At 31.6% G+C, this 22,012-nt stretch overlaps 1 protein-coding gene across 2 annotated transcripts in view; it reads right to left on the bottom strand.

Annotated features, from left to right (window-relative positions):
• PolG1 (DNA polymerase gamma, catalytic subunit tam) overlaps nucleotides 1-21,514 on the bottom strand; it is a 28,303-nt gene extending 6,789 nt beyond the window's left edge. Inside the window, exons 1-14 of one of the 2 annotated variants that reach the window (XM_088185955.1) lie at nucleotides 21,029-21,514; nucleotides 20,769-20,964; nucleotides 20,550-20,707; nucleotides 20,273-20,487; nucleotides 16,507-16,655; nucleotides 15,763-16,437; nucleotides 15,461-15,697; nucleotides 15,156-15,386; nucleotides 14,913-15,094; nucleotides 14,721-14,844; nucleotides 14,476-14,656; nucleotides 12,163-12,471; nucleotides 11,921-12,101; nucleotides 11,735-11,851 (exon numbers count right to left, since the gene is read on the bottom strand). In XM_088185955.1, the coding sequence (XP_088042081.1) occupies nucleotides 11,735-11,851; nucleotides 11,921-12,101; nucleotides 12,163-12,471; nucleotides 14,476-14,656; nucleotides 14,721-14,844; nucleotides 14,913-15,094; nucleotides 15,156-15,386; nucleotides 15,461-15,697; nucleotides 15,763-16,437; nucleotides 16,507-16,655; nucleotides 20,273-20,487; nucleotides 20,550-20,707; nucleotides 20,769-20,964; nucleotides 21,029-21,390 (3,317 nt within the window). In that variant the 5' untranslated portion in view covers nucleotides 21,391-21,514. Of the gene's footprint in view, nucleotides 1-11,734; nucleotides 11,852-11,920; nucleotides 12,102-12,162; nucleotides 12,472-14,475; nucleotides 14,657-14,720; nucleotides 14,845-14,912; nucleotides 15,095-15,155; nucleotides 15,387-15,460; nucleotides 15,698-15,762; nucleotides 16,438-16,506; nucleotides 16,656-17,513; nucleotides 17,643-20,272; nucleotides 20,488-20,549; nucleotides 20,708-20,768; nucleotides 20,965-21,028 lie in introns of those variants that run through there. The other variant, XM_088185956.1, reaches the window with a different exon arrangement.
• Between the last annotated feature and the right edge of the window lie 498 nt (nucleotides 21,515-22,012).

Raw genomic sequence — 22,012 nt, 5'->3', positions numbered from 1 at the left:
ATTTTATGCATGTATGCTTTTTATAAAAACATAAACTATAAATATATATTTATATTTCAGTTTAAAAATTAGTATATATACATACAATGTATAAAATATTATTCCCACACATTTTTTTTCCATTTGAATTAAATAAAATACAAGTAAATTTGTAAATGTCTCAATATTTCCCAAGTTACGTTTAGTCAGGTACTATATTCTTTCATTAATATCTACAAAAAATATTATTCAATGCCTTTAGATATTAACTAAACTAAGCTAGAACCGTTTCATATTTTCAATCTAAAGTGATTACTTTAACTTATACTTTTAATTCTATGCACACTAGGATTATTTGTTATATTATATACGAGAGCTGTGATTACTCAAAGAAGATAAAATAATAATAAAAAAAGACAAGATGGAAATTTATAAAAATTAAAAACGTCTTATGCAGATACGACTTGAATCTGGCAATACGAATGAGATATATATTTTCTCAGACGTTAAAGTTGGATCTTCGCTGAAACATTACAAATATGAATATACAAGTATAAGTGTATATTAAAGATAAGGTAAACTAAATAAGAAACGTAGTCGATCGGTCAAGATAGGAAAGTTGACATAATTTGGACACGTAATGAACAAGGGGAGATTGATGGAGACCTGGCGGTAAGAACCCTTCTGGTTTAAAAATTTAGTAATAAAAATCTGTCAGATGTTTAAATATATGTTTAAAGAATATCCATTATTTCTATTTTTATTATATTATTAATTTAAAGCACATATATTATTCAGCACGCTTTTCCCATTAACTCATTCCTCTTCTTCGACATACAAAGAAACAAACTATTACATTAAATCTTTACAAATAGCCTATGATGGTTGCGTTGAATATAAAATCACAAATTAGTCCATTTGGATTTGACCTTTGAAACAAATGTCCATTAATGTCAAAAATAATCAACACCGACAATCGCATAAAATAAAACACATAATAAAACATGTTTATTATCATCCGGAAATAGAAGCACATTAGAGCCCCAAATCGATTATTAAAAATAAAATATAGACTCTACATATCCATCGCTGAAATACGTTTCGCTACATTTCAACTCTAAATCTCGACAAAACAGCTCTTTTGGGACAACCAATAAAATTGACATAAGCCCCCTGCAGCTTGGACAAATCGCTTTTAATGGGAACGTAAAGTGTAATATGATAGCGTTACGCAATTTATACACGTGTTTTTATTTGCGTACTTTTATCGCGGTATGTATAATTGAACGCCAGCTGAATAAACTCATACTCGATTTCATATGAGGAAAATTGTTATACAAGGGGTTCCATAAATAAATTTACATTTCGCGGTAGCAATTAACATACTAAGTTTCAGCACTTTTCATACACCAAGAACAGCATTTTAAGTGTCTTTCACGTAGCCAAAACTTAACCTCAATGGGCCCTATTCTACGGCATATATTAGGAGTGAAATGTACTGCATTATATAAGATATATGTGAGGGACAAATATAATAGTAATGGATTTATGGTACAATTATATCGTTTCTTTTAATGTTCATTTTTTTTAATTTTTAATTTTTGCATGTTTTAACATCAATACATTTTGCAATTCAAGAATAATTTATAACATTTAATATATTGTGAAAAAGGACGTTATCAAAACGTTTTGAGAATCATTTACTTAAATATGTATCCTGTTATGAATTGTGGTTTCAAAATCCAAATTAATCTTACCTCATGGTTTTAACGCCGTTAACTTAAACCGATTGTAACTATTATAGTATAACCGACGCCACAAATGTCACTCACATATTCCTCGTGAAAACAAATATATATGTATTACTACGTATGTATTTTTTTACTGAATAACATTTTAAAAATATATTTATTTATGATACGCCCGGTACAAAAATCATAAATATAGTCTTTAGTAAACAAAGTAATTTCCTCCAGAGGAAATAAAATTCCACTTATGAAAGGAAGCAATCATAGCAATGATTTGATACATTGTTGCGAATGGATAACTCTGTCACGTTTCTACATAATTCACAAATAATAAGCCAGACTTTTATATCCATCTAATGCAATCATTTGAGTAAATTCAAAGAAAATCTACCGAGAGAACGTATTCAGATATAAACACAGAAATTTATTGTATCATATATTAATTTAGTATTCAGTCCTTGGACTTGTTTTGTTGCACAATGCGAAAAAATTAGCAAGCCAAGAATATACTTTGTATGATAACAGTAAAATTGCTTTGTTATGACACAATCTAAGACATCATTCATACTCGATCAGATTCACGTGGCTAAAAATTAGTTTCACAAGGAAAACCAACGTGACTTTAATATGTATTTAATATTCTTTCAAGTTCCATAAATAAAATATACACCAGTCCCATTTTACTAAATCACGTACTTGATTCGGTACTTTCCGACTCCACCCAATTAAGTGTCCGATCTATTGTTGCTCGAATGAAAAAGAGCTACTCTTTTACAGTGTCCCTATCTTTCGATCGGACAATATTGCTCCAAATGTAATTTTGGAACGAGATTAACCATCAGTTGTTCAACGGCGTTCGTGTCAAAATCTTTTTTAATCAATTTAAGTACAGTTCACATTTTAAAACAATAAAAATAAAGTACCATTTGAATTATTTGATTAAGAGTATATTTGCAGTAATTCTAGATATTCGGTGGTTAAATATTATTATGTCGTTAAAATATAAATTAATTGAAGCAGTAAATAAAGAGGAGTGAAAGTAGCCGAAGCATGTTGACCTATACTTTTTTGAAGACCTTAATCATAGTGAAACACAATCCTAAGTGGAAACTTAATAGCAGTGTTTTTCAATCAGTATATCAACAGCGATCGGAAAGTGTGCTTTAAAATATAGCGAAAATAACTAATTTTGCGATGTGTTTTTCTGATATAACAAAATCTGATTTATGTTTAAAATTATAAGATGTTTAATCAATTTATTAACGAAGTTTTTATTTAATGATCGCATTCTCTAACTGTTCAAAAATTCACAAAAAAATATACTACTTTTTAAATCTAGATACAAAACTTCCTCATTTTTAAAACAATTAACAAGTCCTACTCAAAATAATATTAGAGGGTTGGAAAAATAAAATTGAGAAATTGCACTCTATGTAAAGAATACTTACAAAATTATCTAACCTCATTTGCATTAGATGTAAAAAAGGCTTATTTGTGAAAAATAGATAAAACAAAACTTTTATTTTAATTGCTATAGAACAGTGCTTCTTAACCGGTGCACCGCGGTGCACCAGTGCACCGCGAGCTTATTGCAAGTGCACCGCGAGAAAATTGGTAAAAACAAAAAATCCGCAAAATAGTAAAATCTTAATGTTTCAATCAATTTGTATTTTATTATAGTCGTGATACCCCACAATGGATAAATTTATTACCAAAAGAAATTGTGAATCAGACCAAAATATTAATGACACTGAGAGTACAAGTGGAAGAAGTAGTGACGATGTTACTAGACATCATACGTCTCATGCAAAAGAAAATATATCCAGTAAAATAAAAAAAAATAATGGACAGTTTTCTGAAGAATATTTACATTTCAGTTTTACTAGCATCAATGAGGAAGGATATCACATTCCACTATGTGTTGTATGTGGAGAAAAACTGTCCAATAGCGCGATGCATACTGACAAGTTAAATCGCTACTTCACTACGAAGCACGCAGATCTTGCATCAAAAAGTAAAGATTACTTCAAAAGATTGTTAAGCATGCACAATAAACAAGCGAAATATTTTGAAAAAACTGTTAAAACTTCCGATAAGGCACAACTGGCGTCATACAAGATTGCTGAATTGATTGCTGTACAATTAAAACCACATACTATAGCAGAGTCTCTAATTTTACCTGCATATTGTGAAATAGGAAAAATTATGTTTGGTGATGAATCAAAAAGGAAATTATGAAAATTCCTCTTTCAAACGATACAATAAAAAAAATAATTAAATATGTCGGATGATACTGAGAAAACAGTTAACGACAAACTTTTCAAGCGATATTTTGTTTTACAAGTCGACGAATCTACTGACATTAGCGGTAAGGCACAAATACTAGGATTCGTTCGTTTCATAAATGAAAACAAAATAGTGAATCAATATCTATACTGCAAAGAACTTACCGAGCATACGACAGGACAAGATGTTTTTGATCTTATTTATTCATATTTAGAACAATTTAAAATATCATGGGAGCTATGTGTAGGAATTTGTATGGATGGTGCTCCTTCAATGGTAGGCTCATTTAAAGGACTTGTAACCCTTGCAAAGACAAGAAAACCTAATATTATATCTACGCACTGTTATTTACATAGAGAATCTTTAGTTTCGAAAACATTACCAGCAGCACTAAAACCTGTACTAGATCAAGTTGTAAATATAGTGAATTTCATAAAATCAACACGCATGTTTAAAAAACATTGCATTTCTATGAAAGCTATGTACGAGTGTTTGCTTTTTCACACTGAAGTCAGGTGGTTATCTAAGGGTAAAGTTTTATGCCGATTCATAGAACTTAAGAATGAATTGGTAATCTTTTTTTCGAAATGAAGGTATGGATGACTTTGTAAAATGTCTTCAGAATAATGATTGGTATGCTAAAGTGGCATATTTAGCAGATATTTTTAATTACTTAAATAACGTTAACACAAGCATTCAAGGAAAAAACGAAAAACTCATAACATCCATTGACAAATTGACAGGATTTCGGAAAAAAATAACTCTTTCGAAAAATCGAATAGAAAAAAAAGTAGATATGTTTCTTTCACTTAACGAAAACATTTCCAAGGTAGTTATTTCCGCAATAATAGAACATTCAACTTTATTGGAAGAAAAGATTTCACATTATTTTTCATTCATAAATATAGAAAATTATGACCGGATACGAAATCATCAAATTAGTCTCATTGTCGACTGATCGTACTCTAAAAATTAAATTTTTCGAAATAACTATGAAGAATTTTTGGATTACTGTCCAAGAGGAATATTCAGTTCTTTACATGAAGACATTGAAAATGTTGTTACAGTTTTCAACATCATATTTGTGTGAGCTTGGTTTCTCAACAACAACTAATATGAAAACTAAAAAACGAGAAAGACAGAAAAAAATTTAAACGAAGAATTCAGGGTAACTACATAAAATATTCGACCTAATATTTCTGATATCTGCAAAAGCCAACAAGCTCAGGTATCACATTAATTAATTTTTGATCAATCATATAAAGTCCATTATGTTAAACAGGAACGTCATTTTGGGTAAACAAAGGGGGGAAAATGCACCACTTAGATTTGCCACCCAAAGAGCACCTTTAAATATTAATACAAATATTTTTAATAAAACACGTAAGTAATTAAAAATTGGTTCTAGGGCAAACTTAACTAACTAAATTTATTTTCAATGCTTTTTATATAATTTAATTTAAAAAAATATGTAAAAAATTTGTATGTAATTTTGTATGCAACTATTATTTTTTTTAAATATGTAATAAAAATTATGTCCACATATTTTTTTCGACCTTTTAATTCTGGTGCACCGCCACTTTTTTTTATGATCAAAAGTGCACCGTGACTTTGAAAAGGTTAAGAACCACTGCTATAGAACATCTCTTTACGTCGACGTATTTTTACAGAGATATATCTAAATGTCAAATAAAAATAAAAAAACTACATATGTACAGGGCGCGGGCGGTTAAATTCCCTTATCTCTCACTCACTCTTGTCACTTAACATGCGAGCGAGTGAGAGGGAAAGTATCACACCGCCCGCGCTTGATATGTACATAGTTTCATTATTTTTTTATTATTAAAAACCAAATTTAAATAAAAATAAAATACTTAAAAATTTTGACCAAATCAAATACCCAGCTCTCTCCATAAGGACACTGAAAATTTTGCTACATTTTTAAACTTCATATTAGTGTAAGCTCGGTTTCTCGAAAAAAAAACAATAAAAAACCTAAGAAACGCGAAAGACACCAATTTAGAGGAACAATAGAAAATAGCTATATCAAATACTAGACATAAATTTGTAAAAATTTTATGTCTATTATTTGATATAGCTATTCTCTATTGATTTAGTAAATTATGTACAACCTGCAAATGAATGGCAAAAAATGAATGGCAATCATCTCTAAAACGTAGATATTTATAGATTTCTCGAATAACTAGAAGACGGTACTGTGTATTTTTTTATAGCCTTAAAAACACCCTGAATAGTTTTAAAAAAAACTTAATTGTATGAAGGAAAGCATTACTTCAAGAGCAAGCCTTATAATCTATCATTTGACACTTCCATTAGTAAATTATATACAACATGCAAATCTAATCATGAATGGCAATCGTCTCTAAAACGTAGAGTACCGACTCTAGTGCTCCGGAATTTAAATCCACTAAAATAAAAAACTTATCGATTTCACCGGTGCACATTTCGATTACTTATCTTGATACAATATTTTATCATTTTATTATGTTTTTTCTCTATTAAAATCTACCCAACTTGTCAGTAACGTGATATATATTTTTAGACGCACACATAAAAATGTTTTAAACTAAATTTAGGAATCGATAAAAAGGAGTAATAGCCAGAACCGTGTCTTACTGGCAATAATATAAATTAATGAGATATGGCACACTTTTTTACTCCGCTTAAAATTTTCTCTGAATCTCAAAGGAGATATTATCATGCATTACGCAGCCGACGCGCCTGCGACTCACCACCTACGCCAAATTTATGCACAGGCGTCAGATTGCGCCGTAACAAGCATGATCTCGCATGGCGGGCATAACACGATACACGTCGTAGAGAGTTCTGATTATTTTATACTCCTACCCATCTAAGACTAAGACGCCCACTATGTCTTTATGTCCACGCACCCGTGCGATATTAAGATATCAATCTGACTTGGGCCAAGTCGGGGCGTTAGGAACAATACGTGTCCGACCCCAGCCAGACTGCGAAAGTGTGTCAAGCTCGTAAAAACTCGAATGCTTTTTGGGGTTGCGAGGGAATGGCTTTTGGTCTTCCATTTTCTATTTTTTTTTTGTTGCTATCTATCCCTCGTATTGTGTCAGAATACATTTTTCGCACATGCTTCAACGTCCGTATTCAATATTGGCTATGAAAATAAAATTGAGCAAACAACGACGTCGGATGCATTGCAGCGTAGTATAGAATGGTTTATATTCGACTACGTAGTACTTACTATAACACTACTGGGACTGAAAAAGATCGTAAGATTATCGTTTTAGTTTCTCAATAGGTTTTTCGACCTCTCTAGATAGTTGCTATCTAAATAATTGTGATACTGGATTTTTTTAAATGCACTGCACGGTTCAGGAGCAGTCGGTTTTGAACGCAACGTTCACCCATTACCATCATTTTTGTGGCTGTATGTAACTGTATGTTTTATTGCATCTCACTAATGGCGTCTAAGAAGCTAGAAAACCAATCATAATAATTGTTCTAGTTATAATAAAAAGAATTGTGATTATAATAATTATTAATTCCGAATTTACTAGGATACGAAAGAAAAGTAAAAACATCATGCATACATGTGAGATTCAAACGACTTTCAATATATATCAAGGCATCCACAATAAAAAAAAAACGACACAAATATTAGAAAAGTCCTGCAAGTGGCGGAGCAATAAAACATTAGTAAATGTGGGTTCATTCGATTCTAGATAAGGCCGAAAGTCACTTTACTATTATAAAATAAAATAACTTTTTCGGAGTTCAATATTACTTTATTTTTTTTCAGATTATAAAAATAGAAGCTTTGAAAATATATGTTGGAAAAACATTGATCAAACAAAATTAAACATTCTCATGTTGTATATCAGAGGTAGGAATTGCAATAATACCGGAATTTTCAATACCGGTATTCCCGAGAAACAGTCAATAGCGATATAACTGGTATAAGCGATTGACATTATTATTAATATTTTATTTAATTGTCCGAAAAAATATTTACCATGTTTATTAATTAGCAAAGACAAAGCATTCGAATACCCCCGTAACTATTGTTTTAATATATTTAATGTTTGAATTACAAACTATTTTAATTTAAACACTTTAATTAATTATAAAAAAATATTTTCAACAATTCGAGCGCCAAATCTTTTTTCTTTTGGAACACTATCTTTATGCCTGCACTACACTCTCTGGAAGTTGTCCGAACCAAAGTTACAACTGAAGTCGGCCGAGATCTACGACTTCGAGTAAGCGAACACACTGTCGCAAATTTCATATGCCGTCCGGACGGCGGCTTCTGTCACATACAGCCGGCATATTTGCGCGCGATCGAAAAAAGTGCCAAGTAATCGCAATTTTTAAATTGTTATATTATTAAAATTACGCTACTGATAATTATAAAAGTTTGTGTGGGCACTCACCAATACAATATCAGTGAAAACTTTTCGGTCGTAAATATTCAATTTACGCAAAATCTTTGTCGGCTTTTGCAAAATGCCATAAGGCATAAAAATGATACTTCAGAATACGAACACCATATGTGTGACTATCTTAGAATTTGTTGCCATCGATTCTAAATAAAAATATAAATATAAACCGATCTAGGAAAATACATAAGGATATTGGAAAAGATTTTTTTAACAAAATCAAGTACCACTAATTATTTCTTAATTATTTAATTTTATATGAAAAAAAATATAATAACGATATCTGCTAGAAGAATATACCATCAAAAATATAATTAATCCCTTTTGGTGCCCTAAACTATTCAAAGATGTCAGTAAGAGTATGTTGAAGTCCCCGATAAGCATGTGGTATTATAACTTGACCACGTGATCACAATGCAGCGCTCGACATGCGTGTTAACCATAGGACGCCTACGCGCATACTGAAATTGAACCGAGTTACTCGTTCTATCTCCGTTTGAGAAACACCATATCATTATCTCTCTCACTCTCGTCACTTAAAACGCGAGAGAGCTAAAGGGGAAGTATCTCACCGCTCGCGCTCGAAAAAGCAGCTCCGACTTCGGTCCCTTTGACTCGGAAAATAATGCCGGCAATGTTCGGAAGCGCTCGAAGCTGGCCAAGTGGACTGAATTATCCCCACTTTACATCCCGTTCTCGGTAACCTCGGACAACTTCCGAGAGATTTTAGAGCGGGCTGAACCGAACTCGACTGAAGTAACCCACTATATTCTCCGTTCTTGGCCAACTTTGGCCAACTTCCAGAGAGTGTAGTGCAGGCATTAAATACATTTCACGCAATTTTTTAAATACGTTTTTATTTAAATACAATTATTGAAACTTACTTATTGCTAATATCAAACACATATATTTAGTAAAGCATATTCCGTAGACTATTCGGATAAAAATATGTCAAAATGGAGATAAAAATCTACAAATATTAGAAAGAAATTCATGTATTCAATACCTGCTTTTGTTTTCACTTCGCTAGCCATCCTTATCATAAAATTAGAATTAATAAGTTTCTCGAGAAAAAAAACTTTCATTTGTGAAGATCAAATAGAAATTAATTACAATATATTATTCTGAAGGTGTAAATATAAACTCTTCATATAATGAAAAATACCTATCATTTAAACCAGTGCTTTCTAATTACTTTCATGCCACGGCTCCCTAAATCCAAAAAAATTAATTCCCGGCCCCTAAAATTTTTTTTTCTAGTTAAAGGGTTTATTTGGCAGTAACTATTACAATTATAATACACATATTTATAACACGCAATATTCCTGCGCATGATCTATTATGTTGAAATTATATTAAAAATCAAACGTAAATGTCAGATTTAATATATATTTTCATGTTTTAAGGCACAAAAAAATGAGACATTAGATTATCATTGAATTGATTTAAATGCATATTTTGCATGCATATAAAATTAGTATAAACATATCGTAACCCTGAGCATTAATTCCTCCTTATAGAATAATAAAAATGCATACAATTGATAAATGTCTATACTTAGTAGTAGATGCAAACAGGAAGTACAGGTGTAATGAATACGTACAATACAACAAGTACTACAACAAAATTAGACAACAGCGAGTCAATAAAATACATATTATTTTTCAAAGTCGAATTGTTTTGTAGTGTGTGGTCTTTGTCCATAGTGATTAAACATGCATATATAAGCGTTTGTAAGTCCCCGAGTATAAAAGAAAATGTGTCCCCGAGAATAAAAGAAAAAACGAATCACGCTCCCAACCACTGGAGTAAGGTAACTCGTTACATTTCGCTAGCAATAAATCTGTAATCCATTTCCTAGTATGCTAACTGTTAAGTAAATCGCTACCGTATGAAAAAAAATCCAATAATGAAATTAGTCGTTTTAAATATAATTTTATATATTTGATACAATCACAAACAACGATCATAGGCGTTGGTATAATATGACAATATATAATTGAAAATTTTCAATATCATTTCCTTTAGTATAACTAAGCTATCTATCTTTGCCATAATTACAGTTATTAAGAACAATTATTGAGCATAAATATAATGAATATTCACCCTTCATTTTGCATGGCCTTGTCCCTAATTGAACTATTCATTACTGGGTAAATTTTCAAAGAAGATACAATCTCAAATTAGAAAGCTTGAACAACCACAATTTCTTCGGTATGAGCAAGGTCTTAAAACAAATAAAATGTAATATTGTATAAAAATCGAGACACGAGCACTGCTGTATAATGAAATCTATACTATAATTCTCAAAGTTCATCCTTCTGTTTTGTAAGTACCACTAAAACCCAGCAATTAAAACACTAGAGATATGATTTTAGATATGAAAATTCCAAGATTTTAAAAATAATATGAATGTACATATGTACTTAATTATTGTAAACAAAATAATTAACATAATGCATAAAAGTATTATATGAGTTAATAAATATAAATAATTTATAATTAAATTCTAAAAATATATAATAATAATATAATGGTTGCATTTTAAAAAATCTATTTTCATGCAACTTAACCTATAACAAATTAGTTGAATTTTAAATGCTTGAATTGTGTCTTATTTGGGACACCACACTAATGTTCGAAAATGTTACAAGAATAGCCATTCAATGTAATAGGAATTTATCCAAGAGATTAATGATTCTCTTATGGTCATCTTTATGTCGCAATGTCATAAGAGAGGCATCCAAAACATCTATATGTGCTAGCAGATATTTTTGCAAAATTTTAACTTAAAATCTATAAATTTAGTTTAACCTTTACCAGACCAAGACTTTTTTCTTATTGAATTCACTGCAGTTCAATTTATTTAGTCGCAAAAATTAAGCTAATTCAATAATTCCAGGTGGAATTGAAAAAAATCTCGGGGTGTTTTAATCGCACTATATGTATAAAGGTTTCCACTAATAAAATAGAAAATAGAAAGCGGATGAGGCATATATGTCGTGCCAATGGACCGCGACGGTTAAATCAGCAATGGCATATTCATAATGCTGAAGTACCGAGGAAGGTTAAAAAGCGTTTAAGAGAGAAATAAATCAGAATGATTTAAAAAATGTTTAAAACATTAGTTTATGAATTAAAGTGAACCAATATTCTAAACACATATAAGAGAAACATACAATTCAATAGAGTTGTAAAATAACGTAAAATTCGTTTTTAAAATAATTGTGAACAGAAAGGCGTTGATAACACATTATTATAAATTATTTTATATTTTCTTACCTTTTGGCACAAAATGCTCTGACAAACAAGTTTGTAATGTGTAAAGCTAGCGCCACGTTATATTTGTACTCTTCGGGGACCATATAACGTACTTCATCATGAAAACTTAGACAAAACCTTTAATTAAAAAATACATGAATAACAGAAGAAAAATATTAATTGATGCATAAATTTAAAAAAACATACCTAGCTTTTGATTTTGTTAACCAAGCCATATTCACCAGCATCAGATGAAGAAAATCTACAGCTCCAGATTGAACCACCCAATTGATAGCTGTGGGCAACTGTCTCTTCTTCATTTCATCGTCACTCATCAAAGCTCTAGTGAGTCGGCAATTTAAAAACGGCGTCTTGGGCTCTTCGGAACCTTTGAATTGATATAAAGATTACTATTTGAAATTATTTTTAACGAAGTTGATAAAACGCACCGGCGATTTCTTCAAGTTGATTAAACATAGCCGATTCCGTACCACCGTGCCATTTCGGTTTCTCGAACATCTGTTCGAGAGTTTTCCCGCAACTTTTTGCAATCTTCATTGCTTGAAATGAATACATAGACAAATTGACATTTATATTTCCTTCGCCAAACACTTGATCTATGAATTCCTCTTTCAAGCGATAGAACTTCTTGCCCTTTGTGGTCGAAAACATTTTTTGAGCTTTGCTTTTAACATCACCGTCTGATATAGATGGATTGAATTGCTTCAATAACTGTACGGCGAAGTTCTGTCCAGCACCTACGTACAAAAATAATATGAAATTAATATAGGAAACACACAAATCTCCATATGTATATATAATTAAATCAGACTAAATTTATTTACCAATCGTCTACCAATATTTATAAGCAAATAGATAATTAGATTATAAATAGATAGATCTATTGGATCAACCATAAGTTATGTGTCTTTTAAAAACATTTATTAAGCAAACACACTATTAAGATACTTTCTACAAACATATTCCATCTTTATTCCAAGCTTTAAATTTCTATCTTGAAAACCCTCTTATATTTGAGTCGTTTTGTTGGTTTAATTTCTCTCTTAATTATTCCTTCACTCAAGGTCAAAATCACTACTGAATGATCAGAACTTCTTGTAATAAAGAAGTCAATGAGGTCTGGCAAGGATATATAATTTGTTTTCTAGCTAATCCTACGAATTCTTTTCCGAAGATTTACTTTTCATAAATGCACAAACAATTTGTTTATGGAACAAAGTATTCATTTAAATGCACATATCTCTCATAATTATTCACTGTTAAATAGCACCCCAATATCAATACAGCAGTGACGAATCAGAAGATTCTGATCATGTGAGTGTCAACTCTTAGCACAGTGATTCCGAGAGTGAAAAATACCTACTTAGATGCAATGAAGAATTAACAGCTTCACTTAGTAATAACAACACTTGTCAGTGGCAGAACTACATAGTGCAAGATTCTGCAAGGTTGAACTACATAGTGCAAGACTCTGTATTAGGAAAGGTTGCCCATTACTGATGCCCATGTACTACTGATATTTCATTTTGTAATACCAGTAATATCGAAGGTCGATTTTTTCCCCAGCATTCAATAATATTAAAATAAATAAATAGGTCATTAAAGTTGTTACTAAAAAAATTATAGTGATCCTATTACCGCAATAGACTTTAGAATCAGCCACAAGTGAATTAAAAACATATAGAAATATGTATACATCAGCAAAAGCTGAAGCTATAGAGATGGCCTCTAAATGGAAAATCAAACCTTACAAGACAAGAGAAGAAAATTTGTAAATTGTAATTTTGATGAGTTGGTGAATGATCACTGCTTACAAGTGAAGATTATTATCGTGTAAATGTCTGCATTAAAAGTTTAAATATGATCAATAGTCAGCTGGATATTAGATTAAAAGGAATAAAAGAAGTTGGCATGCTACTTTCATTGCTTCAACACATTTACGAAATGGATCGCCTAACCACCACTCAGCGCGTTAAAATTGTTTAATTGTTCTACAGAAATAAAAATTCTGTACGAACTATGTATCATACAGAATTGTAATTGGAAGATCCAGTACACTTTTCGCTTACTTTTTCCTGATAACCTATAAATAAAATACACACAGAAAAGCAATACAAAAAAAAGTAAAAACCAGTTGATAATATTGAGATAGGTGCATTTATTGGTGTTGTTGATGGCGAGCCATTTGAAATCCTCGGATATACCCCCCTAAAAATTATTTTTAGGTGAAAAAAGTTGATTTGTTTCAATTTGTAAATAAAATCGAGAAATATTCGGTATATTTAATTCAAACACTTCTATTTAATAGAATTATAATAAAAGATAACCGAGAAATCTAAGCTTTAGTTTGATAACATTTAATCATCTTGAATTTTTGGCAAATTGACGCTGGCCTCTCAAGCTGCTAGACAAATGTTGGTTGACGAAATCGTAGAATGAGGTTAACGGTTAATACATGTGGCACCCATTCAAAAACCATACCAATATTGTTTAGGTGTCAATGAGTTATGGAATGGATGAATTAGTTTTTATACAAATTATTACATTTATTAAACTGTTACAATTGGATTCTGCACAATAGATCTTCATCCAACTTTAAAGGTCTTCAAAAACAGTGTTATTCTTTAAAGCTGCAGTTCCCAAAACGGAACTTCAATTTTTCTTCATCATAAGCTTCTGACCATGAATTTCACAATACATATATAACATTTTATCATCAAAAATATAAAACAATGCCTTACCATATATTCTAGCATAATTAATAACTTTGGCATGGTCTCTAGAAATGTTTGCTGCTGCTGCCGTATGACTATGCATATCGGTTCCTGCTGCCTTTGATCCAGAAAGAGTCATCCATCCGAATGGAGTTGCCCCATGAATTCCAAACTGAGAATCGCCTAATATAGCGGCAATCCATAATTCCTAAAATAAAACTTATTTATATGATGTTCCTAAATTTACATAAAATATATAAATTATACAATACTTGAGAATCCACATCAGCTCCGACAAAAGCAAATCCCGGAGGACTTTGAACCATAGCTCTGAGTTCAGATCCGATTCTTTCTTTTTGAGCATTACTTGCAGTCATCCACGTAGATTCTGTTGCGCTGTAAAATTATTTAATATTATATTAAGCTCCTATTTTAAAATACTTATATAATAATCTGAATCATACCGTCTTGTGAGAGTACCACAAACTACTACTTGCGGTAAAATTACTCCAACTTTCTTTCTCTTAGCACTAGAATTTACAATATGCGGTGGAATATCATCATCCTTTAACCACATAACTTTTTGCTGCTTAATCCTATCTCGATTATTTCTCCAGTACGATAACATACGAGCTGAACTTAATACCTGATATAAGTTAAATATTTATATATGTTTAATAATAAATAAATAGATATTGAATGAGTACCTTTTGAGCTTCTTGGCCAGAACCAGAAAGCACATTTTCACTAAATTTGTTTAAGAAATCTCTGGCCAATGGATTACCGACGCGTTTTGAAGTTCCATCTTTATGAGGCAGTTTCATAAAATAGCAGCAATCAGACAATACAACTCCAGTCCAAATACCATTACCAGTGTAAGCACCGTCAGTTTTATCTTTCTTAGCTTTGTCGTAATACTCTTGCTTACCAATGTTTTTCTTTTTGAAAGCAATTTATTAATTATTAGTATATATAAAAATCATATTGTTGTATTTGTTAATACAATACGTACTTCCACATCTTTCCATAAGTTGTTTAGAACAGATTTACTTTGATTTTCGTTAGCAATCATAGCACTACAATCAACAACGGGGCAAAGTTTTAAGAGAGTGTCAAAAGGAACACCGGATGAATTATCGTCGGATTCTGATCGTTCACTTTTGAAAGGCACTAACAAGCCCCAACCTTGTCCCCTGATAAAATAAAGAGGAAAACCTTCCCATGTCAACGATAACAATTTTGGTGTAACCTTAAATAGATATATTTTACGTTTGATTAATGAAACAACCTATAATTATCTCAACATTTCAATACCTGCATACCCGTACTGATATTAACTGGACCAGGCGTCCAATCTTCGGTTTTATCTGGTTTATTACAAAGCTTTTTATACCAAGCTGGATATCCAGGCAGCAATGTTTTTACTGCAGGTAATCTATTTTTTGTTTCATACAAGTAAGCAAATTTCTTTTCAAGAGGATCTTCTGATTCCTCATCTTCGTCTAATTTCTCAATGATTTCAGTACTATCGACCTTTAACTTATCAGCTTTTTTAACTTTGGCTGGAGTTTTTTTTAATTTTATTTTTTGAGTGGACCAGTCTTCGTCCCACATCCACATATCTTTTTTATATTTATCGTTGTGCAGCAATTTGCAGGCTTCGTTGGCTTTACGTGCCAACAACAATTTAGCTTCTAGCTCAATGTCTTCATAAGCTAAATCAGAATTGTTTATATACTCTAACCAATTGGAATTAACTGGCAAATATGTAGTACTTAGTTCTAGCATACCGGCCAAAGTGACCGGATGAGGAAATCTCTCTTTGAATAGTGGATATAACTTTTTAAGGACCGAAGCTGTCGCTATAACGTCACCGGCGCAATACGTCATCAAATCTTGAAAATTTTCTCTTACGTCTTCCATTGTCCCGTCGACGAATATATCTCTTGCTGCTTTTGAAATTTCAGTTCCGCAATATAATTTGTGAACCTATAAAAATATAAATTAAATAAGTAATATTTAAATTTATATATTATTCATAACGAGCTATAGTCTTACCTCAGATAAGCTATTTAAAGATGCAATTTGCATCCAATTTTCATCTTCTGGATCAATGGGTTTATTTTTAGTCTTCAAAACAGTTCTCTGGTAACTTGTTACACCACTAACACAAATATGCATAGCCATCGTATCCAAAAAACGTGCTCCTTTAAAACATATTTTAAATTCAATTATACATTTTAAAATATTGTAATACTATACCAAAATATTGCTTTAAAGATAAGATAACTTGATTTATAACTATTTTAGACCATTTTGACATGTTAAAAGGGTAAGAAATTCGGGGAATTTTGCAAGTGTAATTCGAGAAGGTCTTCAACTTTCGAGTAAATTGACAAACAAGTTCATTGAAAAAGATGATAATTCTGAACGAGTATGCGCTGACTACCTCTTCTACCGATGAAAGTGATTTCGAACCAGTTCACAAATTATGCCGAACAATCACTCATATAGCGATGATAATTCTAACGAAAAAAAAGTGAATAAAGATTAACTTTTTTGTAAAATTTTTATATATACGTAAGATTATATTTTTCTGAAATTTAATGAGCTTTTCTGTGCGATTTTCCGTAATTTTAACTCGTTGGTTTAGTTTTATGCGGTTTTAGAAAATTACTGTTGCATATCGATGCTAATTCTAAGAAAAAAAATTATTGTTAGCGTTTTTATAAAAATATGAATAAATATTTTAGAAGTAATATGGTAAGACTTATTATTTTTCTGAAATTTAATAAACATTTTTTTTACGCGATTTTCAGTATATTGTAACTCATTGATTATATGAGGTTTTATAAAATTATGGAACGTATCCTTTATTTTTATACGCGTCTAGTCTTTTTTTGTGAGTTTTTTTTATGCGTTTTCCTGTGGAACGTATTTACCGAATAAAAAAAGAACTAAGTGTATCTAGGGTACTTTAGGAGGCGTAGCCCTAGGGGTGGTTGACCTCGCGGCCAATGAAACTCGTGTGAATCTAGATGGACTTTTTATTAAGTGATATTTACATGTGACAAATGGACGATTAACAGCGTGACGTTTCTCCCGACTGGTGAAGGTGGCGCAGGTGGTGATGGCCGTTGATGATGCTCCGTCAGGTGTGACTCTTCGAGCGGCTGGTAGTTCGGGAGTTCCAGGAATGATCTTCTGGTCTGTTGGTGAGGGCGCATGGCTGGTTCCTTCGGATGGCTGCTGGTAGATTGTCTGCGTCGCTGACTCTCTGCTCGTTTCTGCCCGTCTGCCCTCTCCTCCTCGGAGGCCGGGCTTATATCCTTTAGATGTTGTACGCTTGCTGGCCAATCGCGATTGTGCATCGATCTCCTAGCCAATCGCTGCAGTCGCTTCGTAGAACTCGAGAAATCGGATGTTGCATTTTCGAAAGCGAGTTTTTTTGCTTGTCCAGACTTTCGAATTCTTCGAAAAGGGTTTGCGATGTGGAGATTGATTGCGTCCGTAGCAGTTTTGTCACAAAGGGATTCTCTTAACGACTCGTGTTGTGTGGTCAAAAGAAATCCCTATTGTGCCATGATATTTGTCTCATTGTTAATGCATTAACGTTTTTGGTCACGGTCATTAACAATGAGACAATTGCCCTTTTTTGTGTGTGGACCAATTTATGTGGTCGCCACAGTACCTTGAAGCAGTGAAATATTAACCATGGTATATGTACGGCAATACTCCTCTAACACATTTGAAGCCACTGATGCACTTATGCATCATTTATAAAAAAAATTATTGTTAGGAACTGTTGACTTACTAAAAGCCTTGTCAAACAGAAAGCGAAGCGAAGCGTGAGCGACGCAGAGACGTCATACTAGACGCGTGTACATAATGAAATGAAGGCGTTACGAAAGCGAACTGGAGGATGAGTGATGCGAAGACGCCACATAGCTAGTTGTGTGGAGAAAAAGAACTGACGCTAAAGTATTCGCTAAATTAATTTTTAAAGTGTTGAGTGAAACAGATTCTGACGATGATATTTCACTTTTGACTGTTTTATTATTAAAAAATAAGAAAAAAGGCAAAGAATTTGAATAATGACATAAATAAAACCCAGGAAGACTATGGAGAATATCAAAGGCTCTGTAATGAGCTTGAATCTCATGAAGTCCGATTTTACACTTAGTTTTGTATGTTTACACTGCTTTGAGGAATTACATGAAACATTAAAATCAGGATACTAAATGGAGGCGTTTGTTAGGTAGTTGAGAAAGATTGGTAATATGTTTAAGGTACGTATTTATTGAGATTTATAAGCATAAAAAATTATAAAAATCACAATGAACGCCTTTGCCACACACAAGTTGTTGAGAATGCCTTTGTGATATTATTGCAAAAATGGCGAATTTTTTTCAAGACCCATAGAATGTGACGTTGAAACAGCTATAAATATGGTGAAAGCGGCATGTTGCCTACACAACTACTAATAATAATTTAACAATGGGTATTTGTTGCAAACGAAGTCGAAACACTCCAAGCACAGATTGCTCTAATAAATACGCGACCTAACAATAGAATATCACTGAATGTCGCTTTTGAAATAAGAGAAAAATTTGTTACATATTTTAATCGAAATTAAAAAATATTAAAAAAGGTACTCACTTGTTTCATTTTTCTGGCAATAAATTGCCATATTTTTGCCTTTTTCAATGCATTTTTATAGTCCTTGTGACCTGTATTATACAATATAGGGTATTTTTTGACACACTTAATAAACTTCTTGGTGTCCATCTTGTACACATGTTGAATAATTTGTAAACAATCACAACTGGCACGCTTCGCTATTGCTTCGCGTCTCGCGTTCGCCGTCTGTCTGTCGTTGTACATACAAATCGTTGTACATACGCATCAGAACGTGTGACGAAATAACGAAATTCAAAGGATTTCGAAGGAAGAAATAAAAACGCCCTGCTACGCCTTCGCTTCGCTCTCTGTTTGACAAGGCCTTTACGCGTCATTTGTAATTCTAATGCTAATGGCCATTTGAAACACATTAGCAATATTTAATATCAGGAAACTGAATATATATTATACAATTGTACATATAGTGAGTATAGATTACAAAAATGTTAAATGTACTGTATTCTATTGTATTATTAATTTAGTATGCAAATGTTTTGGAATTTTGAATTACTTTAAAACGTAACAAAGTAGGTGTAGATCAACACCTCAGATAAACTGGACATGTCTTGTTTAGACAACTCAAAATCTGCAAAGCAGTTAACTTTAAAAAAGTCTGAGGATAGGAAGAAGTCTTAATATAAACGGTTGATAATCAAGCGTTTTCTCTGCATTGGCACGATTTTATTGCTTTTAACCTGGATTAGAAATTCACTATATGGCAACACTGAGCAGCAAAGAAAACACGACTAATTATCAGGTAAATATTATGAGTAGATATTATTCATAATTTTTAATGCCTAATTAAAATATTTCGCATAAAATATGTCGCAGCGGTGGCTAATTTTTATATTTATTTGTAGCATAAAAAGGGTTAACTTGTACCTATTATTATTTATTCAAGAAATTATATTACGATATTAAAAATATATATAAAATTGCCATTTTTGTCATGAGGCCCAGAATTATTGTTTTCCCAGGGCCCGAGATTGCACCAGACTGGTGTTGATCAATAAGAACTCTTTTATCAGATGAGTTTATCAATAATTTGCTTTGACAAAACATACAAAATTTCTATAAAATAAATCTAGTTATCTTATTGTGACAAAGAAAAGTAAAAACTATTGGACAGTGAATCAATAATTACCTGTTCGTTCCATCCAATACTGTTCTTTAACTCTCGCTCTATCAAATGACACATTGTGTCCAACAACAATCTTAGGTTTAAGTAAATCATCTGATAAATTAAAACCCTTACATTTTGGAGAACTTTCTAATGGAATTAGTTTATCGATTCCGTCGTTTGAAGAACTCAAATCACTATTTGATCTTTCAATTAATGTATCACTAACCCAACCAAACCTGAATACAAAATATTAATATTATAAAAACTCACATATTATTTAAAAGTCTTTATAAAGTACCAAAAATCACAGCTAACAGCACACGCCATCACAGGATTAGTCCCAGCACTCATACACACTTCAACGTCAAACACTAATGCATCATCTGATGGAAATGGCACAGGAGTTGCTGTTCCGTCAGCAGAATACTTATGCCATCCAGATTTATATATCCATATCTAAATTACAATAAAACTTAATAAAAATACTTAAAACTATATTAATTAATAAATACATTACTTTAGGTATTGGAGGTAGGTTATTTTCAACAATTTGTTCTATGAGTTTTTTATACGGTTGACTCAATTCAGTACTAATATTATGAAAATGTTCGATTATATCAGATCCTACTAACTTTGGAAGTTCCAAATTCACTTCAGGTAATTTCGGACAGTCTTTAATGTTCAAGCTATGCTGATCCATTGCTTGCTTACATCTATAAAACATAATGCATAATTAAATAATTTAATTTAAATAATAAAAACATGAAAACAACTCACTTTTTAACAATGTTACTACTTATTTTACGTGTATTGTTTAAATCGGATCTAAAAAGCTGCTCGTATAAGTTCTTTGACAGCATTTGCACATTAACTTCGTTCGTTCGTTCATCTTTATGGTGTTCTTCAATTTTATTTGATTTCTCAGACTTAATCTCGGCTTTTATGTTTTCACTTTTTCTATTATTTAATTTACTGTCTTTCTCCACAGCACATTTCTTTCCTTTACCCCGTTTGATTATCTTCGTTCGACTATTCGTTATGCGATCAGTTTGTTCGGATTGTTTATTTATTTTTCGCAATAAATTGGTAAGCACTTTTCTACTTTGAAACTCAAATTTAATTCCACAGTATTTATACATTTTGTGGTTCGAGAATTATTTGTTAAGTTAAAGCATAACTTAATTAAAAATCGTTCATTCATAAAAAAGAATGCACAGAAAACAATAAAACATAACCTTATTAACGAAATGTCAAACTGGTCTTGCCGCCGTTGCGCCTTAACACCGAATATTTCAGCCCTAAAAATTTTAGAAACTTGGAAAATATATTATTTTTAAATAGCAAATAAGTATTTTTTTCAATTTTAAATATAATAAATATATTGCCGTACATTAAAAAATAATTTTCAAAACTTCTCTTCTACATGGCTAAGAAACACTTTTGCATTTGTAATGCAATGACTATTTATAAACATAAAAAGACGGTATAATGCAGTCTGTAATATAACTAGTAACTCTGAGGTTGTAGGTTCAAAGCCCAGCAGTAGCACTAAAGTTTTATTTATAAAAAAATGCGCTAATAAAAAAAACCGGCTCTAGCTACAATGAAATCTATTGATTATAAATTATGTTATACATAATAATTTATAAATAATAAATAACATCGATGTCACTGATTCCTAGACTTTTTAGTCTGCTGATTAATACTTATTTGTAAGTATTCAGTATGTCTGATTGACTCAGTAACATCCCTATGCTATGT

Source organism: Plectrocnemia conspersa, unplaced genomic scaffold (assembly GCF_051122295.1).
Source record: "Plectrocnemia conspersa isolate PC_06_02 unplaced genomic scaffold, ASM5112229v1 ptg000005l, whole genome shotgun sequence".
Lineage (NCBI taxonomy): Eukaryota > Metazoa > Arthropoda > Insecta > Trichoptera > Polycentropodidae > Plectrocnemia > Plectrocnemia conspersa.
Note: the sequence above shows the minus strand (reverse complement) of the source record. Positions and strands in the feature narration are given on the sequence as shown.